This window comes from Delphinus delphis, chromosome 3, assembly GCF_949987515.2.
Source record: "Delphinus delphis chromosome 3, mDelDel1.2, whole genome shotgun sequence".
Lineage (NCBI taxonomy): Eukaryota > Metazoa > Chordata > Mammalia > Artiodactyla > Delphinidae > Delphinus > Delphinus delphis.
Window position 1 is genome coordinate 64093687 of NC_082685.1, and position 19893 is coordinate 64113579.

Sequence of the window (19893 nt, forward strand, 5' to 3'; positions counted from 1 at the left end):
AGCCAACATCGCGCTGGGTAGGGGTAAGGGTCGCGCGTTGGTGGGGTGCGCGCGGCGTCGCGCTCCTACGCTCGTCGCCCGTGCTGCCCTCTCCTGCCGGTTTCCCCAGAACTCCGGGTCGTGACGTTAGGCGGGGCGGAGAGGGCCGGTCGGCTCTGCAGCCTGGCCCCTCCCCCGCCCGGGGCCTCGGCGGTTCCCACGCGGCTGTGAGCGTGCGGAGCGCCCGGACCTGGACCGCGGCAGGGCTGGAAGGGGGCTGGGAGGGGGCTCCGGTGCAGAGCGGGCCCGTGGCGCCCTCCCCCTCCCGCCAAGACACCGCAGCCGCGCGCGGAGGCGGGGCGCTGCGGAGCCGGGCGAGGGGGGGGGCGGGGGCTAAAAATACCCGGCGGCAGCGGCTGCGCGGCTTCTGCTGGGGCTGCGGGGCTGTGGGCCGGGGAGGTCGTGCCGGGCCCATCTGGGTCCCGCTGAGCGACATGCTGACCTTCTTCCTCGTGTCGGGGGGCTCCCTCTGGCTGTTCTCGGGTAAGTCTTCCCCCTCTCCCCGCCCTCTTCTGTGACCCTCATCCCTGGCACGCGGTGGGGTCTTGGTCCCAGGCTGGGGGTGATCCCCCAGCCCCGGCTGCCGAGCCATCCTTTCAGGACTACCCTGGGCCCCCCAGGTCTACCCCCTTCCAAATTCTGGCGGGCTCCAGGCCGCGTTTGGGAAGTGCTTGTGTCAGTGAAAATGAGGGGCCTTGCTCTCCGAGACCTCACAACAACTTCCCTCCGGTTCTCGACTCCCCCCGCCCCTTATAGTGAGAACCATCCGCCGAGCAGACTAGGCCCTGAGCCCACTCGTCCCCCAAGGCCAAGTCCAGGGACAGACAGTTCATCCTTGTCCATCTCCAGGATGCAGACCCTGAGGATGTTGGACCCTGAGGTCCCACAGCAGGTCAAGGACGTGACCGGGACTGACCTGGGGCTTCCTGATCCTGGTGAGAAGGCTTCCTCACAACCCCTCCTGCCCACCCTTCAGCCGGAGTACACGATTTTTGTAAAGCAGGGTTCACCTGGCTCCTCAGCTATGCCCATGGCTTGTGTCCCCACCCTGCCAGCGCCCACCTCTCCCCCTCACAGGAGTCAGCCTCTCACCCCTGCATCCTCTCAAGAAACCTTGAGAACCCCTTCTGAATCCCTGCCCAATGCTCTTGCCCCCTCCCCACACAGGACCTGGGCTCTCACCCAGGGCGCAGTCATCCACCAGTTCTGCTGCCTACACCAGCCACTCCCCTCTGTGAGTGTTGGGTTCCTCTAGGTTATGATACCACTAAAGGGTCTCCACCCCCCCCCCACCCATACCCCCATGTGCAAATTCAGTCTCATAATGTATGTGAAGTGCTCGAACCTTAAACTGGTTTTAAGCTGGACCTGACCCAGAGCAAGTGCTTTATGAATGTTAGTTTTATTATTATTTCATGCTCAAACAGCATCATCAGAGGAGGTAGTAAGGTTCTTTCTGAGCCGAAGAAGGGGAGGAAGGCGACCCTTTTGAAATCCTTAACTGAAACCTTGCCTGTGTTATTTAATATTCACAATAAATCCTAGGAGGTTGGTGGTGCTCTTTTTTTACTGAGGTTCAGAGGTTAATTGACTTGCCCAATGTCACACGGATAATATCTGACAGATTAGGATTTGATCTGAGTTTTAATTGATTCATCATTGCTAAGTGCTTCCTGGTATCAGGCTTGAACCTAGAGGGTTGGTAGGCCAGGTAGTGGTGGGCAGCCCCTGCCACCATTGCCCTGAGTCAGGCCACAGGGACACCTCCCCTGAGCTGGGGAGAGTGTGGCCTCCCTAATCCCCTCAGCTCCCTAAGCTCCTTCTGTCTGCCGTGTCTGAGGCCAAGCCGTGCAGGGGCACTCTGGACCTGATGTGCTCATCCAACAGGCAGGGTTGGAGCTAGAGCTAGGGTTAAGAATAAAGGGCAGGAGTCATCAAAATAATGGTAATGATGATGATGATGATAGTAACAGCCACCATTTATTGCTTGGATGATGGTCTCAGAGCCTTTTCCCTGTGCCAGGACCCCTTTGCCCTACCCTTAGGAGGCCCCCACCCAGCCATGGGTCCAAGGGTAGCTCTCTGGAGCCTTGGTCTTCTGTGGCTACAGGGAAGTGCCTGGGGGCTACAGAGCCACATGTGGCAGGAGTCATCAGCCTCTGAGAAAAAAAGTCCTTACAGTGCGGGATGCTTGTCTGAAAGTGGGATTCAGCAGATGCTAACTCAAACTGGTTTTCTGTCCTGCTTCGGCGTGGAGTGTTTCCCAAAGCGGTCAGGCGCCTCCTAGAATGAGGAAACTGCCTCAATGAAAGACTGTTCAGGGGCCTCAGAATAGTCAAGCAGGGTGACTCTTGGTACAGGTGACATCTTCTTCCCTACAGACCAAGTTTCTCAGTGGGTACAGGAAATTTCTCAAAGATGCCATACTTGGTGTAAGAGTGAGACACTGAGGCTGTTGTGTGGTGCCCACTTCAGACACATTGTGGCATTCGCAGATCACGTCCACCTTGCTTGGGACTTTGCCTGGACCCCAGCCTTTTTTTGAGAGCAGAGAGGACACCTAGGCTAACACTGAGAACACATTCTGCCTTGTAATCGCCAGGGTCCCATGGCAGCTGCCAGATCTCTCTGGCTCAGTTAGAAATAGGAGAGGCCCCCTGAAGTGATATTACTGTTTGTAGAGTTATGTGCTGTTTGCCACCCAATCCAGCCCTAGGGAGACAAGGGAAGGGTAGAGGGGAGCCACCTGGAGAAGGAACTAATTATATGGGGGAAGCAGCCATGTACTCTGAGCCTTAGGAGAGCTAGGGCTGTATTTGTCCTGTTCCCCGCTGAGGCCAGCCCAGATCCCACCTGTGTATTGAGTAATAAACAAGGAAACAAAATAGATCCAGTGTGGTGCGTCAGATGCTGTGCCTGGCCCAGGAAAACATGGTCTCAGTGCTGTGAGCACTCAGAGGACTATGGGAGCAATGGATTGGCACTTCTGCCTGCCTATATGGCACCCTTGTACAAAGTAGAAAGAGGCTCCCCTCCTGGTGGATGAATTTCTAGGCTGATGCAGCCCTGTGTCCTTCTACAGTGTCCAGTCTGTGCCCCATATACCCAACCATCGGTCCGAGTGGGCTTTTGCAGCATATAGGGAGGGGTGTTTTGTCAGAGTCAGGTAGGCCAAACCCCAGGTAGAGAAAATCAGGCCAGCAAAAGTGTGCAGGAAGAACTGTGGTGGAGGCGGGTCTTTAGGGTCTTGTGCCTGAGGAGTCTAGCTTGTAGGAGGGGATGGAGTCGGGATGGAGTCTGGATGGGAGGGGATTCTAGAGAAAAGAGTTTTATTCAGGGGGGCAGAGGAGCCCTCAATTTAGCTGCAGTGGCCAGGCTGAGCCAGAAGGAGGAGGGTGGAGGCTGGGAGAGTAGTGGGAGGCTGTTGTGATGTTATGGATGAGAATAACTGTGGCCCAAGGATGGCCCAGTTGAGGCTGGGTTCCAGGAAGGGGAAGGTAGGAGGCCCTAGCTGTGACCCTTAGGGGAATGGGGGCTGGCCCTGGTGGCAGAGATTGGTGTGGCAGCAACCTGGCTGTAGGTATCCAGGGCAAGTGCAGACTTGCACAGCCTAGCTCAGCCCAGCCCCATCAGATTCTCCCCACACCCCTGCTCCCATTAGGGTGGAGGACTGGTGTGAGGTCTGGGGCCATCCCAGGGGGCCCAAGAAGGCAGCCAGGGCCCTGACAGATGGTGGGGCACCAGGCAGCACATCTGAGGGCATGCCTCACAAGATAAGGCCTGGATTTGCACATGGTGCACCACTGTGTGGGAGAATTCGTACCTCAGTGCCTTCTCTCCCTCCCCGGCCTGTGGTAGGATACAGGGGTGCTCCCAGTGAGAGCACACTGACACCAGGGGGTGGCAGAACCCAGCCATTCTGCTCTCTGGCAGGTTTTCTGTCCCTTGTGATTACAGGGGCTCTTGGGTTGACCTTCAGAAGGCCGAACCTGACTCAGCTACAGTCCCAGATGGGACCCAGGACTGTCCCCCACACTCAGCATGCAGGATAAATGAGCATGAGGAGTTTGCAAAAAGAGGCCGAAGTTACAGGCATTGGTGTAACAGAAGCTGCAGTGTGTAACTAGCCAGTGCCTGGCACGTAGTAGGCACTCAGATATTCGTTGAATGAAGTACTTTTGGGGGGGAGCAGTGTTTTCATGGGGGAAGTGTTGTTGCAAACATGCTGACTTGACTGCTGTTGCCCTGAGCACCCATCACGTGTCCAGCACCATGTTCTACAGTTCCCCAAGCTTTCCTTTAATCTTACCCACAACACTGTGGTGCTGTTATCCCCATTTAATAGATGTGGCACAAAGACACAAGGAGGTTCAGTGGTGAAGCAACTCCTGAGAGCTGTGAGTCAGACCACATGCTCAGACTCCAGGCCAAGAAGGGACCCGGAGGATCAGGCAGGATCAGGCAGGGCCTGAGCCCCTCCAGCAGGCTAAGTCAGTGGGCACAGACAAAGGAGCAGTCCTTGGACGGGGAGGGTTTAAAGAGAAGACAGGTGTAAAGAGCAAAGAGCAGGGGCTGGCACATAGGAAAGGGCTCACTGAATGTGAGCTAAAGTTATAACACCTTGAGCTAAGCCTTCCTCAAAGGAGGTGCAGGATTCTGACGTGCAGAAAGGGGGTAGGGAAAGAAAAGGCGTTCCAGGCAGAGGGATCCGTGTGAGAAAAGATTGGGAAGATGAATCAATGAGAGTTAGGGACTCTGCTCAGCCAGCGGGGTCTCCAGGGCTGGCCTCTGCGGGCACTAGAAGGCCAGGCCTGGCAGCACAGGCTTCATTCTGTGTGGTAGATGCATCAAGGACATATGGCCCAAACTGGGCATGTGGATGGCCAAGGTGACACTGTCCCTACACTACTCAAGCCGCATGCATCTCCTGGTGGCACGCGTGCCACTGAACTACAGTCTTTTGCCTCCTCTACTAGCCCTACGATCTCCTTGAGGGCAGAGCCAGGGTGTCTCCTCCCCGCGCCCAAGCCAGGGCCGGTACACAGTGTGCATCAGTGTTGATTGCATAAATGAATGATATGAAGAATTCCCTGAGAACAATTTATCTTAATAATGAGGTGTTTTCTCACTACAAGTCCATTGGCTGACAACAGACCTTGAGTGTTCTCCTACTGGGTGCCAGGCTCTATGCCAAGCTGGGGGATATCACCAATATGGTAGAAGCTGTAGGGGAAAGCAGGTGTGAACTCCTTGCAGGCAGAACCAGATCAGCCTTCAGTGGAGAACCCGGAACAGAAGGTGGTGCTCCAGAAGTGTTTGCTGAATTAACGAGTGAGTGAATGACCACACTCACAGCTGTGGTGTGACTGGTTTCACAGAAGATAGTCTTCTCTGAGGATGAGATTCTGTTGTTTCCTTAGAGCTCCAAGTTTCCAGTCTCCCGGTAGGCTGGGAACTCCGGCCAAGCAGAGCTGAAAGGAGGCCCTAGTCAAGGTCCTCAGCTCACTGGATGATCTGGTGTGATGGCCCCACTCCTGCGTTGGCCTGGCCAGAGTCCCCACTCACCACCCATTGGGCCCCAGGAGGCTAGCACTGTTAGTGAGGTGCTACTTTGGGCCCTTGGGGTTGGCCTTCAGGTGCGGCCCAGGGGTGGTCCCACATAATTGCTCAGCTGCTCCAGGAGCCCATAGTTGGTGTGGTCATTCTCAGACCCAGTTACTTTGTGCGGCTCCTGATTTGTGTGGGGCTTGGGATCTGTGACAGGCAGAAGTAGGAGGATGGGAAATGGGCTTGGACAGATTCTGAGCCAAGCTGAGCTATCTGTTCAGAAGCCCAATCTGTAATCTCAGAGCCTGAAAGATTTCAAATCCCAAGAAGTCCCATCTGTGCCTGCTTACGAGCTCTTCCTGGAGAACTTTGCTCTCCCGACAGCTACTCCGGGGAGTGGGGGTGCCTGGGGGTGTCCATGGAGAGTTGGGGGTGGTGAGCTTCTGATTTGTCTTCTGCTCATTCAGGCCTGCATTCTGAGGTAACTGTCTTCCTGGAGCTTTAGAATAGGAAGCCAGGCCTGGATGGTGCCAGTGAGGTAACAGTCAGCATCTGTTCCCAGACCCTGGAGTAAGCAAATCTGGGTTGGCACCTGTTAGGGCCAGGAGCAGACCTAGTGATTGATGGCTATTGGAGGAATGGAGAGAGAGGACAGGCAGGCCCAGGTTGAGTGGGCAGCTCTGAGACAGAGCCCACTAATCAACACCGGCAACACTGCCCTACTCCCAGGGTACCACCGCTTGACCTACCAGCACGGGAGGTAGATAATCAGGGACTGAGCAGGACTTGTCCTGCTGCAGAGCCCTGTTTTTACCACTAGCGTGTTTTCCCTGTTTGTTTGTTTCTCTAGATTGTTCTGGTGGCTGAAGAGTCCCCAGTGGGGTTCCTCCTGACCACTCACCCTTGCCCCAGCCTTGGCTATAAACCATTCTGGGCACTGACTGTAGGTCCTGCCACATAGACAGGAGGGCTACTGGGAGGGACAGTAAGGTCAGCCAGAGAGTAGACAGCAAGGCCAACTGGAGGCCACACAGCAAGGACAGAAACGGGGATGGGAAGGTAGCCAGAGCTGGGACAAAGAGGGCAACAAGATGGGATGTGGGCCCGCCAGTGAGATGGGACAGGGAGGTTGGCCAGAGGCTGATGGTGAGGCCCTAGAGACCAATAAGAGGAAAGCAGGTATCAGCATGGAGAAGGGGGCCTCAGGGAGGACCCATCTAGGCCTGCAGTGACCCCTTGACTTTGTTTGCTTTATTTAATTTATTTATCTTTGGCTGCGTAGGGTCTTCCTTGCTGCGCAGGCTTTCCTAGTTGTGGAGAGTGGCGGGCTACTCTTCGTTGCAGTGCGCAGGCTTCTCATTGTGGTGGCTTCTCTTGTTGCAGAGCAGGGGCTCTAGGCATGCGGGCTTCAGTAGTTGTGGCTCACGGGCTCTAGAGCGCAGGCTCACTAGTTGTGGCGCATGGGCTTAGTTGTTTCGCGGCATGTGGGATCTTCCCGGACCAGGGATCGAACCCGTGACCCCTGCACTGGCAGATGGATTCTTAACCACTGCGCCACCAGGTAAGTCCCCCTCTTGACTTTGGAAGGAGCAGTGTTTCTGGCCCTTCTTCTGTGTCCCCTAGCTGCATGAAGCCACCTGGACCTCAGGACCCTGCTTAATGGTGGAGAATGTACCTTCACGCAGATGGATTGGATGTGCTTCTCTGGGGGACGCCTTCGACTCACCCATACTCAGCCCCCACCCAGCCTGCAGGCTGCCTCCGCCTCAGCCTGGCTCTGCCTGGGGTGGTGGAGAGAAAGGGAGGGTGGCCTTCCCCTGGCCAGTGGGCTGTTGGGAGATTTGGGTACATGTGTCCCTGATCTCCTTGCCACAGATCAGGCAGCAGGGAAAGCTGTGACCTGTGAAGACCCCTTTTCCATCTGGACTGACGTTTCTTTTCTCTTTCTCCTCTACCTCCTGCTTCTCCTCCCTGGGGCAGCCCCATGAACCCTCCCAGAGACATGCCTGGCCTCTGGGCTTCATGGGCATACTGTGTGGCCCCAGCTGACAGTAGGAGGACCTGAGGAGGGAGGCAGCAGTGCACGGTCATCAAAGATGGGCATTTTCTCTGGGCTGAGAGGCTGACAGGGCCTGTTTCCTTTGGATTGCAGGAGATCTGTGGAGCATCTCCAAACCCTCCTATTGGTTCAGAATCAGCTCCCGGGTGGTTTTGTCCTAGATTTCCTCTCAGGCTAAATGATCATACGTGTGATTGAGATCTTGCTGTGTCATTGTCTCCTGTTAATGGGAGTCTGAGTAGCAGCCATGCTTCATAGGTTATAAGCTTTGTGCTGTACACATAGATTAGCCTCACCTGTGTTTGTCCTGTCTCTGTGGGAGTATAGTGCCTAGAGTGTGCACTATTTTGTGCCTGGTTTCTTCACTCAGCATCATCCACAGTGCTATGTGTAATGGGGAAATTTGCAACAATACATTCCAAAAAAATGTGGAAAATGAAGGCAACACTGTTGAGTTGTTCAAGTCAAATGACTCTCCTTTATTCTGAGATCATGTTCTTCCATCTATCTTGCAATAAAATATGCTGGCAGTTTGGTTGGGTTTTGTTTTGTAATTGATACATTTGTTTAAAAAATAAGTAGATAGATATAGATACAGACATTTGTATATTTGTGCCATGGTTAATGGACAGCTCCTGGTGACCCTAGGGTGTCAGAAGAGCAGCATTTCTGGCCTCTGAAAATCTGAACAAGATTGAAGTCTGACCTTGTCGTGGAGCCTCTGTGGTGGATGGAGTCCAAGCTCTGGAGCGTGATTGTGCACATTGGGCTCTGGGTCACAAACCCCACCCACAGCTCGAGGGCCACCTGTGGCAGCAACACTCTGGGCAGCAGACAGAGAGTACATGTGACCTCCATTCTTCAAAGCCCTGTCAGTGCCCTGCAAGGGCTTTTGTTTGCTGTCACATTTTTCTTCCCCTTTCTTTGTCCACATTTACCACCAACACCATGAGAATTGCCGGAAGTTCCCTCATTAAAAAAGGTTGCTACCTGAGGCCCAGTCATTACTATTTCTGAAAAGGACAAAACAACGGAGCCTCAGAATGGGCCATCCCATTTCTTGGTCCCGCCCACTCTGACCTGACGCAGTGCTTTCTTTCCGCAGCGGCCGCAGAGGCCTCCCTCCAGCTCCCTCTGGAAAGGTGGTGGATTCAGTGAGAATCCAAGTGATGGGTGCTCTCAGTGGGTCGGTGTGAACAACGTCCAGCAACCTTCCTGGGCCAGCCAGGGCCTCGTTTTGCTTTGGTCTGAAAGAGATTTTTGTTTTCCGGTGAGAACAGCCCCAGCCTGGCCGGATGCCAGAGGCAGCGGCAGGAATACAAACACTTTCATGTGACAGACCCTGGTGGAGAGGTGTGGGCCTGCCAGCAGTGGGCCCTCCCCTGCCGCTGCTCCTTGGGAGGCGGTGATTTGCATATTCCCCATTCATCTTGGCCTTGAAAAGGAGGCCTGCGTTCTCAGTCCTCCGGACCAGCTGAGGGCTGGGCTGCTTGAGCCTGGTTTTAACTCTGTGGATGCCACCGGCTCTCACCGGCCAACAGCAGGTCTTGGTGGCTGGAGGGTGGTGAACGGCAGCAGCTGCTGTGTGGTCCTGGCCTCCAGTGGGATGATTGAGGAGGTGGCAGGGTCCCACTGAACAGCACAGGCTTCTGCTGAGCGGAGTGAGGTTCGGATTTGTTTCTCCTTGCGCCATTCGGAAGAGGAACTTTGTCAAAGTATGAGGAAGCCAGAAAATTAAGGTGTTTATCAGAGTCCCAGAAAATTTGCCTTTAATCAAAAGCAAAACTCCCTTTTCTTTGCTCATTGTCATTCCTGCAAAATAACAGTGACCCCTGGAATGGTGGGTATAGGTGTGACCCCCTGGCTGCAGCAGGGGTCCCTTTGGCTGGGATCTGGAAGGACAGCTTGCCTGGGACACTTTGGCATCCTAAAACCCCAAAGTGCTAGGTCAGGTGAGCGGATGGGTCCTGTTAGCTTGTGGCTGGGACTTCAAAAGCATGAGGCTATATATAGTACAAATCACCATCTTTTTCCCTCTGCAGCTAAATGCTATCTTCCCAGCCTCGCTGCCTCCTTCCCAGGAGCCCCAGCATCCAGTAGGCTCTTTCTAGGACTCTGTCCCCTTCTCAGAACTCTCCTTCCCGCCCTGTTCCTGATCTCCTTGCTCCCTGTCCCTGACTGAGGATATGTCTTAGGTTCTGTCTTGTGAATCTCCCCTCCCCCTGCCCCAGCAGGTTGTCCCCAGTTGCTCCTGAGGGAACAAGTGGGCAAAAGCAAATCCCTCTGTTGCTCTCCCCACCTCAACGACCCAAACCACATCTCAACAGAACCCTCCTCCCTCCTGCAAGGTGCTTCCCCCTCGCTGGAGGTGGTTACATCCTGTTTCCCCTGGCCACCTGCAGTTGAGCTCTGACAGCATGGCCCTGCCTGGAGCAGCCCATGTTCTCTTTCTGAGCTTGAGTCTGTAGGGTTTGCCTTGTGTCCTCAGTTTGGGCCAGTGATGGAAATGGATCACTGCTCCTGAGGCCAGGACACTGGTTGCCCTAACCTAGACGGGCTGGGAGGGGAAAGGATCATGTTGCAGCCACAGGATTTGGCTTCCTGCACAGTGGGGCCTGGCCAGGGGGTGTCCTCTGCTTGTGTAGCGCTCATTGGCCCTTGCCACTGTCCCTAGGGTTCTGCCTGCCATCCCAGGGCTTGGTGTGGAAGGAAGGACGATGAGGCCATGGCTCATCCACACCGTCTGTCCTAGTCTTCGTCCCCTGGAAATATTTCTAAAGGGAGCGTTGCCACTGTCATAACCTCTGCTGTCCCTCCTCGTTCTGAGAATTTTGTCAGGCCTGATTCGTGGTAAGGACAACTTTTATCTCAGAGCTCGTGAAAGACACTGTTTCTCTTTGCTCCTTTGCTCTCAAGGCTATTTGTATTTTTAAGTGTCTGAAAGTATTGTTTGAGCCTGGCTTCCTGGTGGTGTTGTCAGGACTGTGGGCCCACGTTCCCTGACCAGGGCTTAGGGTGAGTGAGATTCTTAAGAGGTGCTGGCCTGAGGATGGGGGCGGAGGGTGCTGGGGGCTGCTTCCCACGCCCAGTGAACTGCTGGAGGGGAGGCATGTTCACAGTGGGGTCGGGCTCTTGAGACAGGGGCCCTGTGCAGTGGTTAGGCACAGACAACTTTAGTTAGGCCTTTCTACATTCAAGAGGCTTAAGTAAACCTTCAGAGCTATAATCAGGCTCCTCAGGGAGGTTCGGCAGACGAGCCACCCTGTAACCCAGCAACCCTGAATCCTGGGCCCGTCTCTCTTGGGGGAACGTGCAGTGGGTCTCACCTGGCAATTCCCAGCTCGGGGATGCCCTTGACCCCATGTCTGCCCCAGTCATCTGTGGTTCTGTGACTCTAATTAAAACCCAGGAGGAAGGTGGAGAGAAAGCCCCTCTCACAGCACAGACAAGCGTGAATCCCTTTGTGGATGGGGTGGGGGCCAGCTGAGTGTGGGCTGCTGTGTTTGTGTCTCTACAGATCAGGGTCACACAGGTGTGATGGTGAGATTTGTGCTTTTCTTAACCTAGTACCTGGGCCACACACTTCCCGGGGCAGCACTGCTGGGCCGTGACTCTCTGCCTCTGGCACCCTGTGTGGTTTTCCGTCAGCCAGGACCTCGGCTGTGTCTACTGGATTTTCTGCCCCAGAAGCTGCCCTGAGAAGCATTAAAGGAGGCTTTCGTCTTAGTTAACAACATCTCTGAAAAGGTACAGAGAAAAGTAAAGGTCCTGCCAAGAAGGAAGGAAAAGGGGCTTTGGGGGCTGAGGGTTGGTCCTCAGGCATTTGTGCATTGTAAAGCTTCCTCCAGGTGTGTTGCCGGAGGCTGGGGCCTGGGGGCCCAGGCAAGCTTTTGCCAAGTTCCAGGTTAGTGCTGCTGAGGCAGGAAGCTCTCTGCGCGGCCCACCTGCCCCAGATGGTGGGGTGAGCAGTGGAAGCCCTATCAGCCCCAGGGAAAAGTGTTGCAAGGCCTGCGGGCTCTAGAGTTTCCAGGCAGGTTATGAACACAGCTCTTGAGAGGGAGCTCAGAGTGCTGTGCGGCGACCTGGGGCGGTCTTGCTGCAGAGGAGGCGGATGGTGTTGGGCAGACAGCGGCCCTGTCCTGGAAGACTCGGAAGCACCGGTTGTGAGTAGGGCCTGGGAGTGGTGAGCTGGGTCCTGTGGGCTGGACCTGCCTTTTACTCTCCACAGCGGCTACCATGTGCCTGCTGTGAGCCCAGCCATACCCTGGCCTTGGAAGTAGGAGTCAAAAAAGGCCATACGCAATCACCACCCCAACTCCTCACCCAGTGGAGAAATCTTGCAGGAGTGAGGCCCTGGGTGCCCTGGGACCTCACTGTCCCAGTCTGTCTGCCAGAGGCGTTGAGGGAGTTTGGGGCTCAGCTTTGGTTCCAACAGGCCTGGGTGTGGATTCTGGCTCCAGGATGGCCATCCCCCTGGCAAGCCAGGAAAGCGTCTCTCAGGGCAGGCTTTAAGGAGGGGCTGGTGTGCTGCCCTGGGGTCTGTGGGGGAGCTAAGCCATTATCTTCTACCTGCTGACCTTGGTGCTTGGTCTGGAGTGTCCCCACTGCCCAGGGCATCTCTGAGCAGATGTTTTATCTGGGACTGTGCCTAATCTCCTTCCTCTCCCCGAGTAGACTGGTTGTGACCTTGTGGGGTTGGGGGTGGAGACAGCCCCTGGAAGGTGCTGGAGGAGATTCCTGGGCAACGGTGCAGGGCGGGTGCAGGCCGCCCTCGGCACCAGGGATCTGGCCTCTCCACGCCCACTTCCACCATTCCCAACACCCCTACCGCTGTGCGGCCTGCAGGTCCCCAGCCCACAGCTGAGGGCCTGGCCCTTAATCAGTGCCACAGATAGTTGTGTAAGAAGACTTTGTCCTTAGGCAACCCTTCTGACGAATTCCTCTCCAGGACTGAAGACAGGGTAGGGGTGGGGAGAAGCAGAGGGGTGTGAACTGAGGCTCTTGCAACCTGGCAGAGTTGGGGTTAAGGCTGGGTTGCTTGCCTCTGAGCTGATCTGAGCCAGCACTGCCCCGTGTGCAGTTGCAGGGGAGGGGCAGCGGGGGGCCTGGAGGGGCCAGCGGCTCCCCATAGAGCTGTTCTGTGCCCGGGTCCCTGCCAGACCTGCTGCCACAGCTGCCAGGGAGACTCTGCCACCACTGCTAGAGCCTCTACCACCAGCCGGCTTCTCAGAGCAGGCATTCGTTGCCATCGGCTGACCCCAGGAGGGCAGACCTGGGGCAGGGCCTTCGCCACTTTTGAGCTTTGATCAAGATGTGGTAAGCTCTCTCCCTAAACCCCACGCATCCTTCATAAAGGGAGGCTGGTACTAGTGGGACCAGCTCAGCTGCCTCCCCAGTGCCAAGAGCCTGCTGGAAAGGTAGGATGTGAATGCATGTAATTTTGCAAGTTGTCTTTGAGCCCTTTTGGCTGGCAGAGACAGAGTAACTGCTTAGCTAACTTCTATCTACTGAATGTCTCCCTTACTGCATGCCTGGTACCTTATTCTCTGTCCATGAGATTTTTGATATGAGGCTAGAGGGGTAAAGTGACTTGTCCAAGGTCATACAGCTGTCAAGAGTATGAGTCAGGATTTGGACCCGGGTCAGTCCAGCACAAGAACTTCCCTTTGGGCCCTTTCCCTGACTTGTTTGCTGGGGACCCTGGCCCCTGGGAGGTTATGATTTCATTTCAGAGCTCTTCATTGGGAGTTAAGGAGGTTCTTTAATGATCTGCTGGCTTGCCTTGTGCTTCCCCGTTTCTGAAGCCCTCAGAAGTTTGCACAGACCTGGAACCCCATTGCAAGGACCCCCACCTGCCTCCAGGCTGATACAGAGCGAAGCTGGTGTGATTCTAAGGGGAGGGAAGAATCTGAGGATCATGGAGGGTCTCAGTGCCAGCATTATGAGTTTGAATTTTTGTCCTAAGGTAGGAGGGAGTCAGGTAATGTTTTTGAGCAGCGGCATGATATGGTTATGTCTGTGTATCAGGAACATAACTTTGGTATCAGTGTAAACACTGATTAGAGCAAGGAGACCTGTGAGGAGATTGATGTGGGAGTCTGGACAGCACTTGGTGGTGGCTGAACCAGGCCAGGCCAGGAGGCTGGAGAGGAGTGGTCAGGTTTGGGAGGTGTTTAGGAAGTAGTCCTGATAGAACCATCTTGCTAGATCGTGAAGGTCTAGAGTTAGGAAGCTGGACCAGCAGAGGGCTCTTGGAGTGGGGCCATAGGTCTCAGGGCCATCTCCACTGGAAATGTGCCCTGTGGCTCTGCTTCTGCCCCCTTGAAGTCAAAATACTTCTGACCAGGGCCCCCCTTCCTCCCATTCTCTCCTTTTCTGGGGTTTGACAGCTATGCCTCTCACTACCCACCTTCCATGTGCCCTGAACCAGCCTGTGCCACCACTTTGTATTCTGAACTGGTCTGTGCCCAAGGTGAAGGCATAGGATGTGCTAGAGGAGAAGAGGCTAGTTGATGCTGAGGGCTGGGTACCCCTGCCAGGTGAATATTTACAGACACTCATAGCCGCTTTCTTGGCAACACCAGCACCACTGATTCCCTTGGGTGCTGTCCCCCTCCCCCATGCTCCCTGTGCCCCATGCTGCTGCAACCAAGAGAGCCTCCTGGGGGCATGGAAGGAGGCAGCCATGGCTGGGACCCCAGGGACAGAGAAGGAGAGGAGGTCAGAAGAGGCCAAGGCCCTGTGAAATAATGAGATAAGACCAAACTCCCAGGCCCAGGCTCTGCTCTGCCCCAAGCCAAAGGCCTGGTGGCACAGGCTGGCTCTGAGGTCCATGTCCTCAGAGGACCTGAATTTGCAGCTCTCCACTCCAGTGGCTCCCGGCGGTCTGAAGGGCATCTCACGGTATGTGCAAGCACCCGTGACTGTCTGAGGTTGGCAAGCCTGTACGAATGACACCCTCTGGTTGCTGCCCAGCCAGGAAGGGGCACAGGCTCAGCCTTAGGACTAGAGGAGCTGCAGTCACTTCAGACGCCTCGTTAGGGGTGGACACCTAAATAGAAACCTGAGGAGGAGTGGGTAGCCAAGCCCTTTTCCCACCACCCTCCAGTGTCCTAGGCAAGTGGGCTTCCTGGAAGAGAACCCAGCCATAGGAGGATGGCAAGTTCATAAGGTGAGGCCAGGAGGGAGCCCACCTGTGGTGTGTGCGTGGTGAAGAGCAAGTGACTGGCCTGACTGGCTGAGCCCTGCTTACGGGCTCTGGTGGCCCCTACCCCCTGCAACCTGCCTGGGCTCTTCTGAGCAGGCCTGAAGATGGTTTTCTGTGGGTTCAGCACTACTGCAGAGGAGAGCATGGGTTTGGGTATGGATGGTACAGTGTAGGCAAGGGTTAGTGTTGCAATGCAACACAAGGCAGTGATTTGAGAGGCCATAGTCGTCTGGGGCTCAAGTCCTGGCTCCCCTGCTTGCTCACTGTGTCCCTGTGAATGGCAGGTAACTTCTTCAGTGGAGTCTCTATGTCCTCACCTTATAATGAGTACGTGGAGCTGTCATGAGGATCGAGCAGTGCAGTGTGTAGGCATGGGCTCCCACACACTAGCAGTTTAGGAAGTTTAGGCAAGTTCTCTTCTTCCCTCTCCTGGAAACTGTGATACTTTGGTGATGGCCGAAAGCTCTGCACATCTGGGAAACCAGCCTCAGACTTGTGGCACTGACCCTCGTACAAGATTTCATGGGCTCAAGACTTTATTTCCTGAGAGAATATATAGTTTGCTAAGTGCTCCATGGTCTCCCTCAGCTCCAACCTTTGCATATTTGCTTCCCTCTGCTTGGGACACCCTTTCCTCTTTATCCTTCAGTCTCAGCATCAATACCACTTCCTGCCAGAAGCCTGCCCTGACTCTCCGTACCCGAGTTGGGCATCTTCTCTGGTTCCCCATGCACAGCCCAAACGGCACTCACGGCACTGCCCACTGCCTCATGTATTTGCCCCGTAAGATTGTGGGCAGGCCCACATCTGGCTTGTCCCAGTGCCCAGCACTGAGCTAGCTCAGAGCAGAGGCCATAGGAGAGTCTGCTAGGTGAATGGGTAGGTGGATGGGTGGGTGGGTGGATGCCTTGGCCATTCTTGTCTGTGCTCTGTGACAACCCCAGCATTGCAGCCAGTGCCCACTTTCGCCTGTAGCTTAGGGCCTGTGAGCAACTGCCAAGGGCTGGGGACTGGAGGTAGTAAGGCATCCTTCCGGGGTTTTCTCTAAAACTTTTGGGACCACGTACTTGAGCCTTAGAGCTGAGCCAGGACTTCTTGGGCCTTGGCTTCCTAGCCCATGGAGTCAGTTCAGTCCATTAGAGGAAACCTCACTCAGCTCTCAGAGCTCACCCCAGGAGCTGGTGGGCATATCTAGATTTTCCACTATGTAGTGAGTCGTTTATCTGATGGGCCTGGCTGTGACTTAGTCTGCCATTTGCAGCTTAAGGAAGTAAATCTCCTAGGAAAGCCAGCTGGCCTCCTGCCAAGCGTCTTCCCCAGAGCAGTTTTCCTTGGTGAATTCACTGCGGTCCATAGCCTGCCCTCTGCTGATGCAGAACCTTAATTTGACCAGTATGCCAGGAGTGGTTTGTTCCTGTGGGATGGCCTCAAAACTGATCCCGTTCAAGGAGGCTGCTGGTAAAACTGGATCTCCGCCTCAGGGACTCAGTGAGAATGCTCTGGCTGGCTGGGGGCTCACTTCTCTCACCCAGAGCCTGCAGATGGTTGACGAATGTTCCCCGGACTCAGACAGCCTGTTGTGCCATCTGTAGAGCATAAACTCCTGTGGGTCCGTACTACCTGGATTCGGCCACCTCTGTCCAGTGGTTATTCCTACCTGGACTGAGCAGCCTCCTTGGTCTGACAGGCATACCTCTAGCCATCTCTTTAGTCCCAGCATGCCTCCACCTATGCTAGATCCAGTATGAGGAGCTTTACATGCCTGAGTGATAATGTCCCCATTTTAAAGATGGGGAAGAAGAGGTCTAAAGAAGTGGGGTGTGCTCGACCTAGCATAGCTCATAAGTGCAGGAGAAGGGACTTGAACTCCGGAGCTTTGCCTGCTTTCTCTACAATGGCTTTGCACAGCCTTGACCTTATTTTTGGTGTGGTGATGTTACAGTTCAGCACAAATGCCACTTATTGGGAGTTCAGCAGACCTCTCTTCTCTCTTCTCAAAATTGCTGTTTGGCTCATATCCCGTGGCTGCAGAGTAGCTGTTGTTGGGTTTCTCATTCTTTCCCAAGAAGGAAAACAACAGCCATGCTCCCAAAGGTTGGGGATGGAAGGCCAGTGACTGTCAGCCTGGAGCCCACACAATCCTCATTGAGCTGGCAGACCTATAGGTGTCATACAGCACTTCTAGCTTTAGGCCCTTCAGGTGGACAGTAGCACCAAGAAGGCCCCAGTGGGGATAAAGTATCCAGCTGGCCCTCCCTGGCTACCTTCCTCAGTCCTAGGCAAAGTGCAGACAGACCCCTGAGCCCTGCCGGTCATGTGTCTGTTCTGCCAACACTACTTCACTTAGCAGCTAACAGGAGGACATGGTAGCACTTGGGGACTTCCCTCTTTGAACCAAATTCAGTCACCAGTGCTTCTCACAGAAAAGCTCCCACTGCCCACCTCAGGGCATCCTCCATATGCCCCTGTAGGCCCACTGTGTCCACTTGGACTGCAGTGGGTGAGCGTGGCACCCAGACCACCATATGCAATGTCATGAGGGATTCTCGTTACCCCTAGGAGTGCACACAGCACTTTGCTGAGCCCTTTCTCTCCGAGCCTTCATTCCTTTCCCTTCCCACCAGCTTACCTCCTGCTCCCCTCTGGCACCTCCTTTTTCCTCTGGACATTAGCAGATGGGATCCCAGGGAGGACAACACAGGCCTAGTTAATGGTGGGGCTAGCTCTTCTTCTTGGGTCTTGGTCTGTGGTGGTGCAGAGCTGCAGTGCAGTCTGGGGTCAGAGAACAATGCCCGGACCTCACCCTGGCTGCTCTTGGGATCTCTGCCATTCCTCAGAAAGATGGCCCCAGCATTACCTCTGGCGCTGGCAGGCCTTTGGCTCCAACTTTTCTTCAAGGAGACCCCATGGTGGGCCAGATGTGGGCCTAAGGGGACTCTGCTGTGTGTCATCCACTGGACCCTTGTCAGGTAGGTCATTGTCCTCAGATCTCGGGGGCAGGAAGTGTCTGTCAGGGCTGTTCTGTGGGCTCTGCCACCTTGCTTTCTCTGGGTCCCTTAGGGTGAGAGCCTGGTGCTGGCAGCTTTGAGGTGGAGTGGAAGGAGTTTGCATCCCTTCACCCCCTGTCGTTCTGGGCACTGTGCTAGGCACACCTGCTGCCCCTCTGTCCAGTCCATATCGCAGGAGCAAGGATAAGCAAAATTCTGTGACCACACAGGAGAGGCAGTACACCCGGGCCCTAGGGCTCAGGAGGTGTTAACTCCAGAGCTGTCAGAGCACGCTCTCTATTCCTGAAAGATGTGGAAGTACGTGTCAGGCAGGGCCCAGGGCCTGAGTGTATGTTTCTCAGGAAAACTGGGCCGGATGTCTGACTGTCAGGTATGACTGCTAAGGGCTCTCTGGCCTGTCACCGGGAAAGGCCCTTCCAGGCACCCAGCTTTCAGGATACACTGTGTTGCACCAGGAGCCTGTGTACCCCAACTCGCTCGAGGCCTGGCCAAGATCAGTGTGTCGCCTGTGACACAAGACAGGTGGGAGGAGAGGCCCAGGACTGCTCCCTTGCCTCCTGTCAGGGCTCCTCCTTCACCTGCCTCTTGTTTCCTGCAGAGTTCATCCTCTCGCTTCTGGAGAAGATGCAGACTCAGGAGATCCTGAGGATGCTGCGGCTGCCCGAGCTAGGCGACTTGGGCCAGTTTTTCCGCAGCCTCTCAGCCACCACCCTCGTGAGTATGGGTGCACTGGCTGCCATCCTCGCCTACTGGTTCACTCACCGGCCAAAGGCCTTGCAACCACCGTGCAATCTCCTGATGCAGTCAGAGGAGGTGGAGGTGAGCAGGGTGTGAGCAATTGGGCTGTGGGAAGTAGTAGGCGGGGGACAGGCATCTTGAAGGAAGAAGCCAATCTATGGCTTATTTGACCTCAAATGGCCCAGAGAATCTCCGTTTCTCCCGGCAGCCAGCCAGTAAGCCCAGAAGTGGCCCTGGGCAGGCTCTCCTACTAGATTCTCCTTCTGCCTCTCCCAGTAACTAAAGCCTGGGCAGAGACTGACCTTGGCTTTGCCCTGGGCCTCTGGTTTGCCTGCTTCTTGGGTAGGGGGCCTTGGCTTACGCTGCCTCAGTAGGCGGTCTAAGCATGTGCTCAAGGGGCTGCCAGGTAAATTCCCTCCCAGATTCTCCCTGTGCCCAACCCTGGTCTGGAACTGGGACCCAGAGCTGAGCCCACCCAGGGCCCTGCCCTCCCAGAGCACATGGACTCACAGGTAGAGCCACTGAGGGAAGAAGGGATGGTGGCCCAGCCTGGACAAGGGTGTTCCAGGCTCTGTCTAGAAGGACCAGTAAGATTTCTTTCTTAAGTTTATGGAGTTTATTTTGCCTTTTTAAAGAACTTTAATTCCATTTATTTTGAATAGATAATATAGTCACACAGTTCAAAAGCAACCAAATGACATAGACTGAAAAGCTTCCACCTTCTTCCCCTTGCCTCTAAGTTCTCTCCCCCTGAGAATTGTGTTAGCAGTTGTCCACGAGCAGATGTATAGATGTCTGCCCACCTTTTAAAAGGATAACATACCGCATACACTGTGCAGCACCTTGCTTTTGCTCTCGATGGTATGTCGTGCAGGTACCGATCAAAAGCATGACAGAGTTTGGCCTGGTGGGAGAGGACTCAGGTCAAGATAGGGCTGGGATCTTTAGGGCATTTTTCCAGCAGAGGGAATGATGTGTGCAGAGGTGAGAGTGTGTGATAACACACCTGGTGCCTTTGGGAAATGGCGATTCATGTGGTGTGGCTGGGAGGTGGAGAGGGGCTGTGGATGCGTCAGTAGCCTGTGGTTACCAGTGGGTTTGCAGGCTGGCCGTGCCTCTTACTAGCCTGATGGTCCTCGGCTGTTTCTTAACTCTCTGAGCCTCAGTTTCCTCATGTGTCAAGTGGGCAATAAAAAGAGTATCTGCTTCCTAAAGTTACGGTAAGGATTTGGTGAGGTGATGCAGAGAAAGCACTAAGATGAATTATTTTTGGTAAGCTTACAGTTACAACTCAT

At 54.9% G+C, this 19893-nt stretch overlaps 1 protein-coding gene across 10 annotated transcripts in view; it reads left to right on the forward strand.

Annotated features, from left to right (window-relative positions):
- The first annotated feature begins 327 nt into the window (after positions 1-327).
- The window catches only part of ACSL6 (acyl-CoA synthetase long chain family member 6), a 64187-nt gene continuing 44621 nt past the window's right edge, over positions 328-19893 (forward strand). For 4 of the 10 annotated variants that reach the window (XM_060008888.1, XM_060008887.1, XM_060008889.1 and 1 more), the window contains exons 1-3: positions 438-522; positions 889-974; positions 18459-18679. In XM_060008888.1, the coding sequence (XP_059864871.1) occupies positions 890-974; positions 18459-18679 (306 nt within the window). In that variant the 5' untranslated portion in view covers positions 438-522; position 889. Of the gene's footprint in view, positions 523-888; positions 975-10332; positions 10496-11212; positions 11393-12942; positions 12962-17725; positions 17822-18458; positions 18680-19893 lie in introns of those variants that run through there. The other 6 variants (XM_060008892.1, XM_060008890.1, XM_060008893.1 and 3 more) reach the window with 6 other exon arrangements.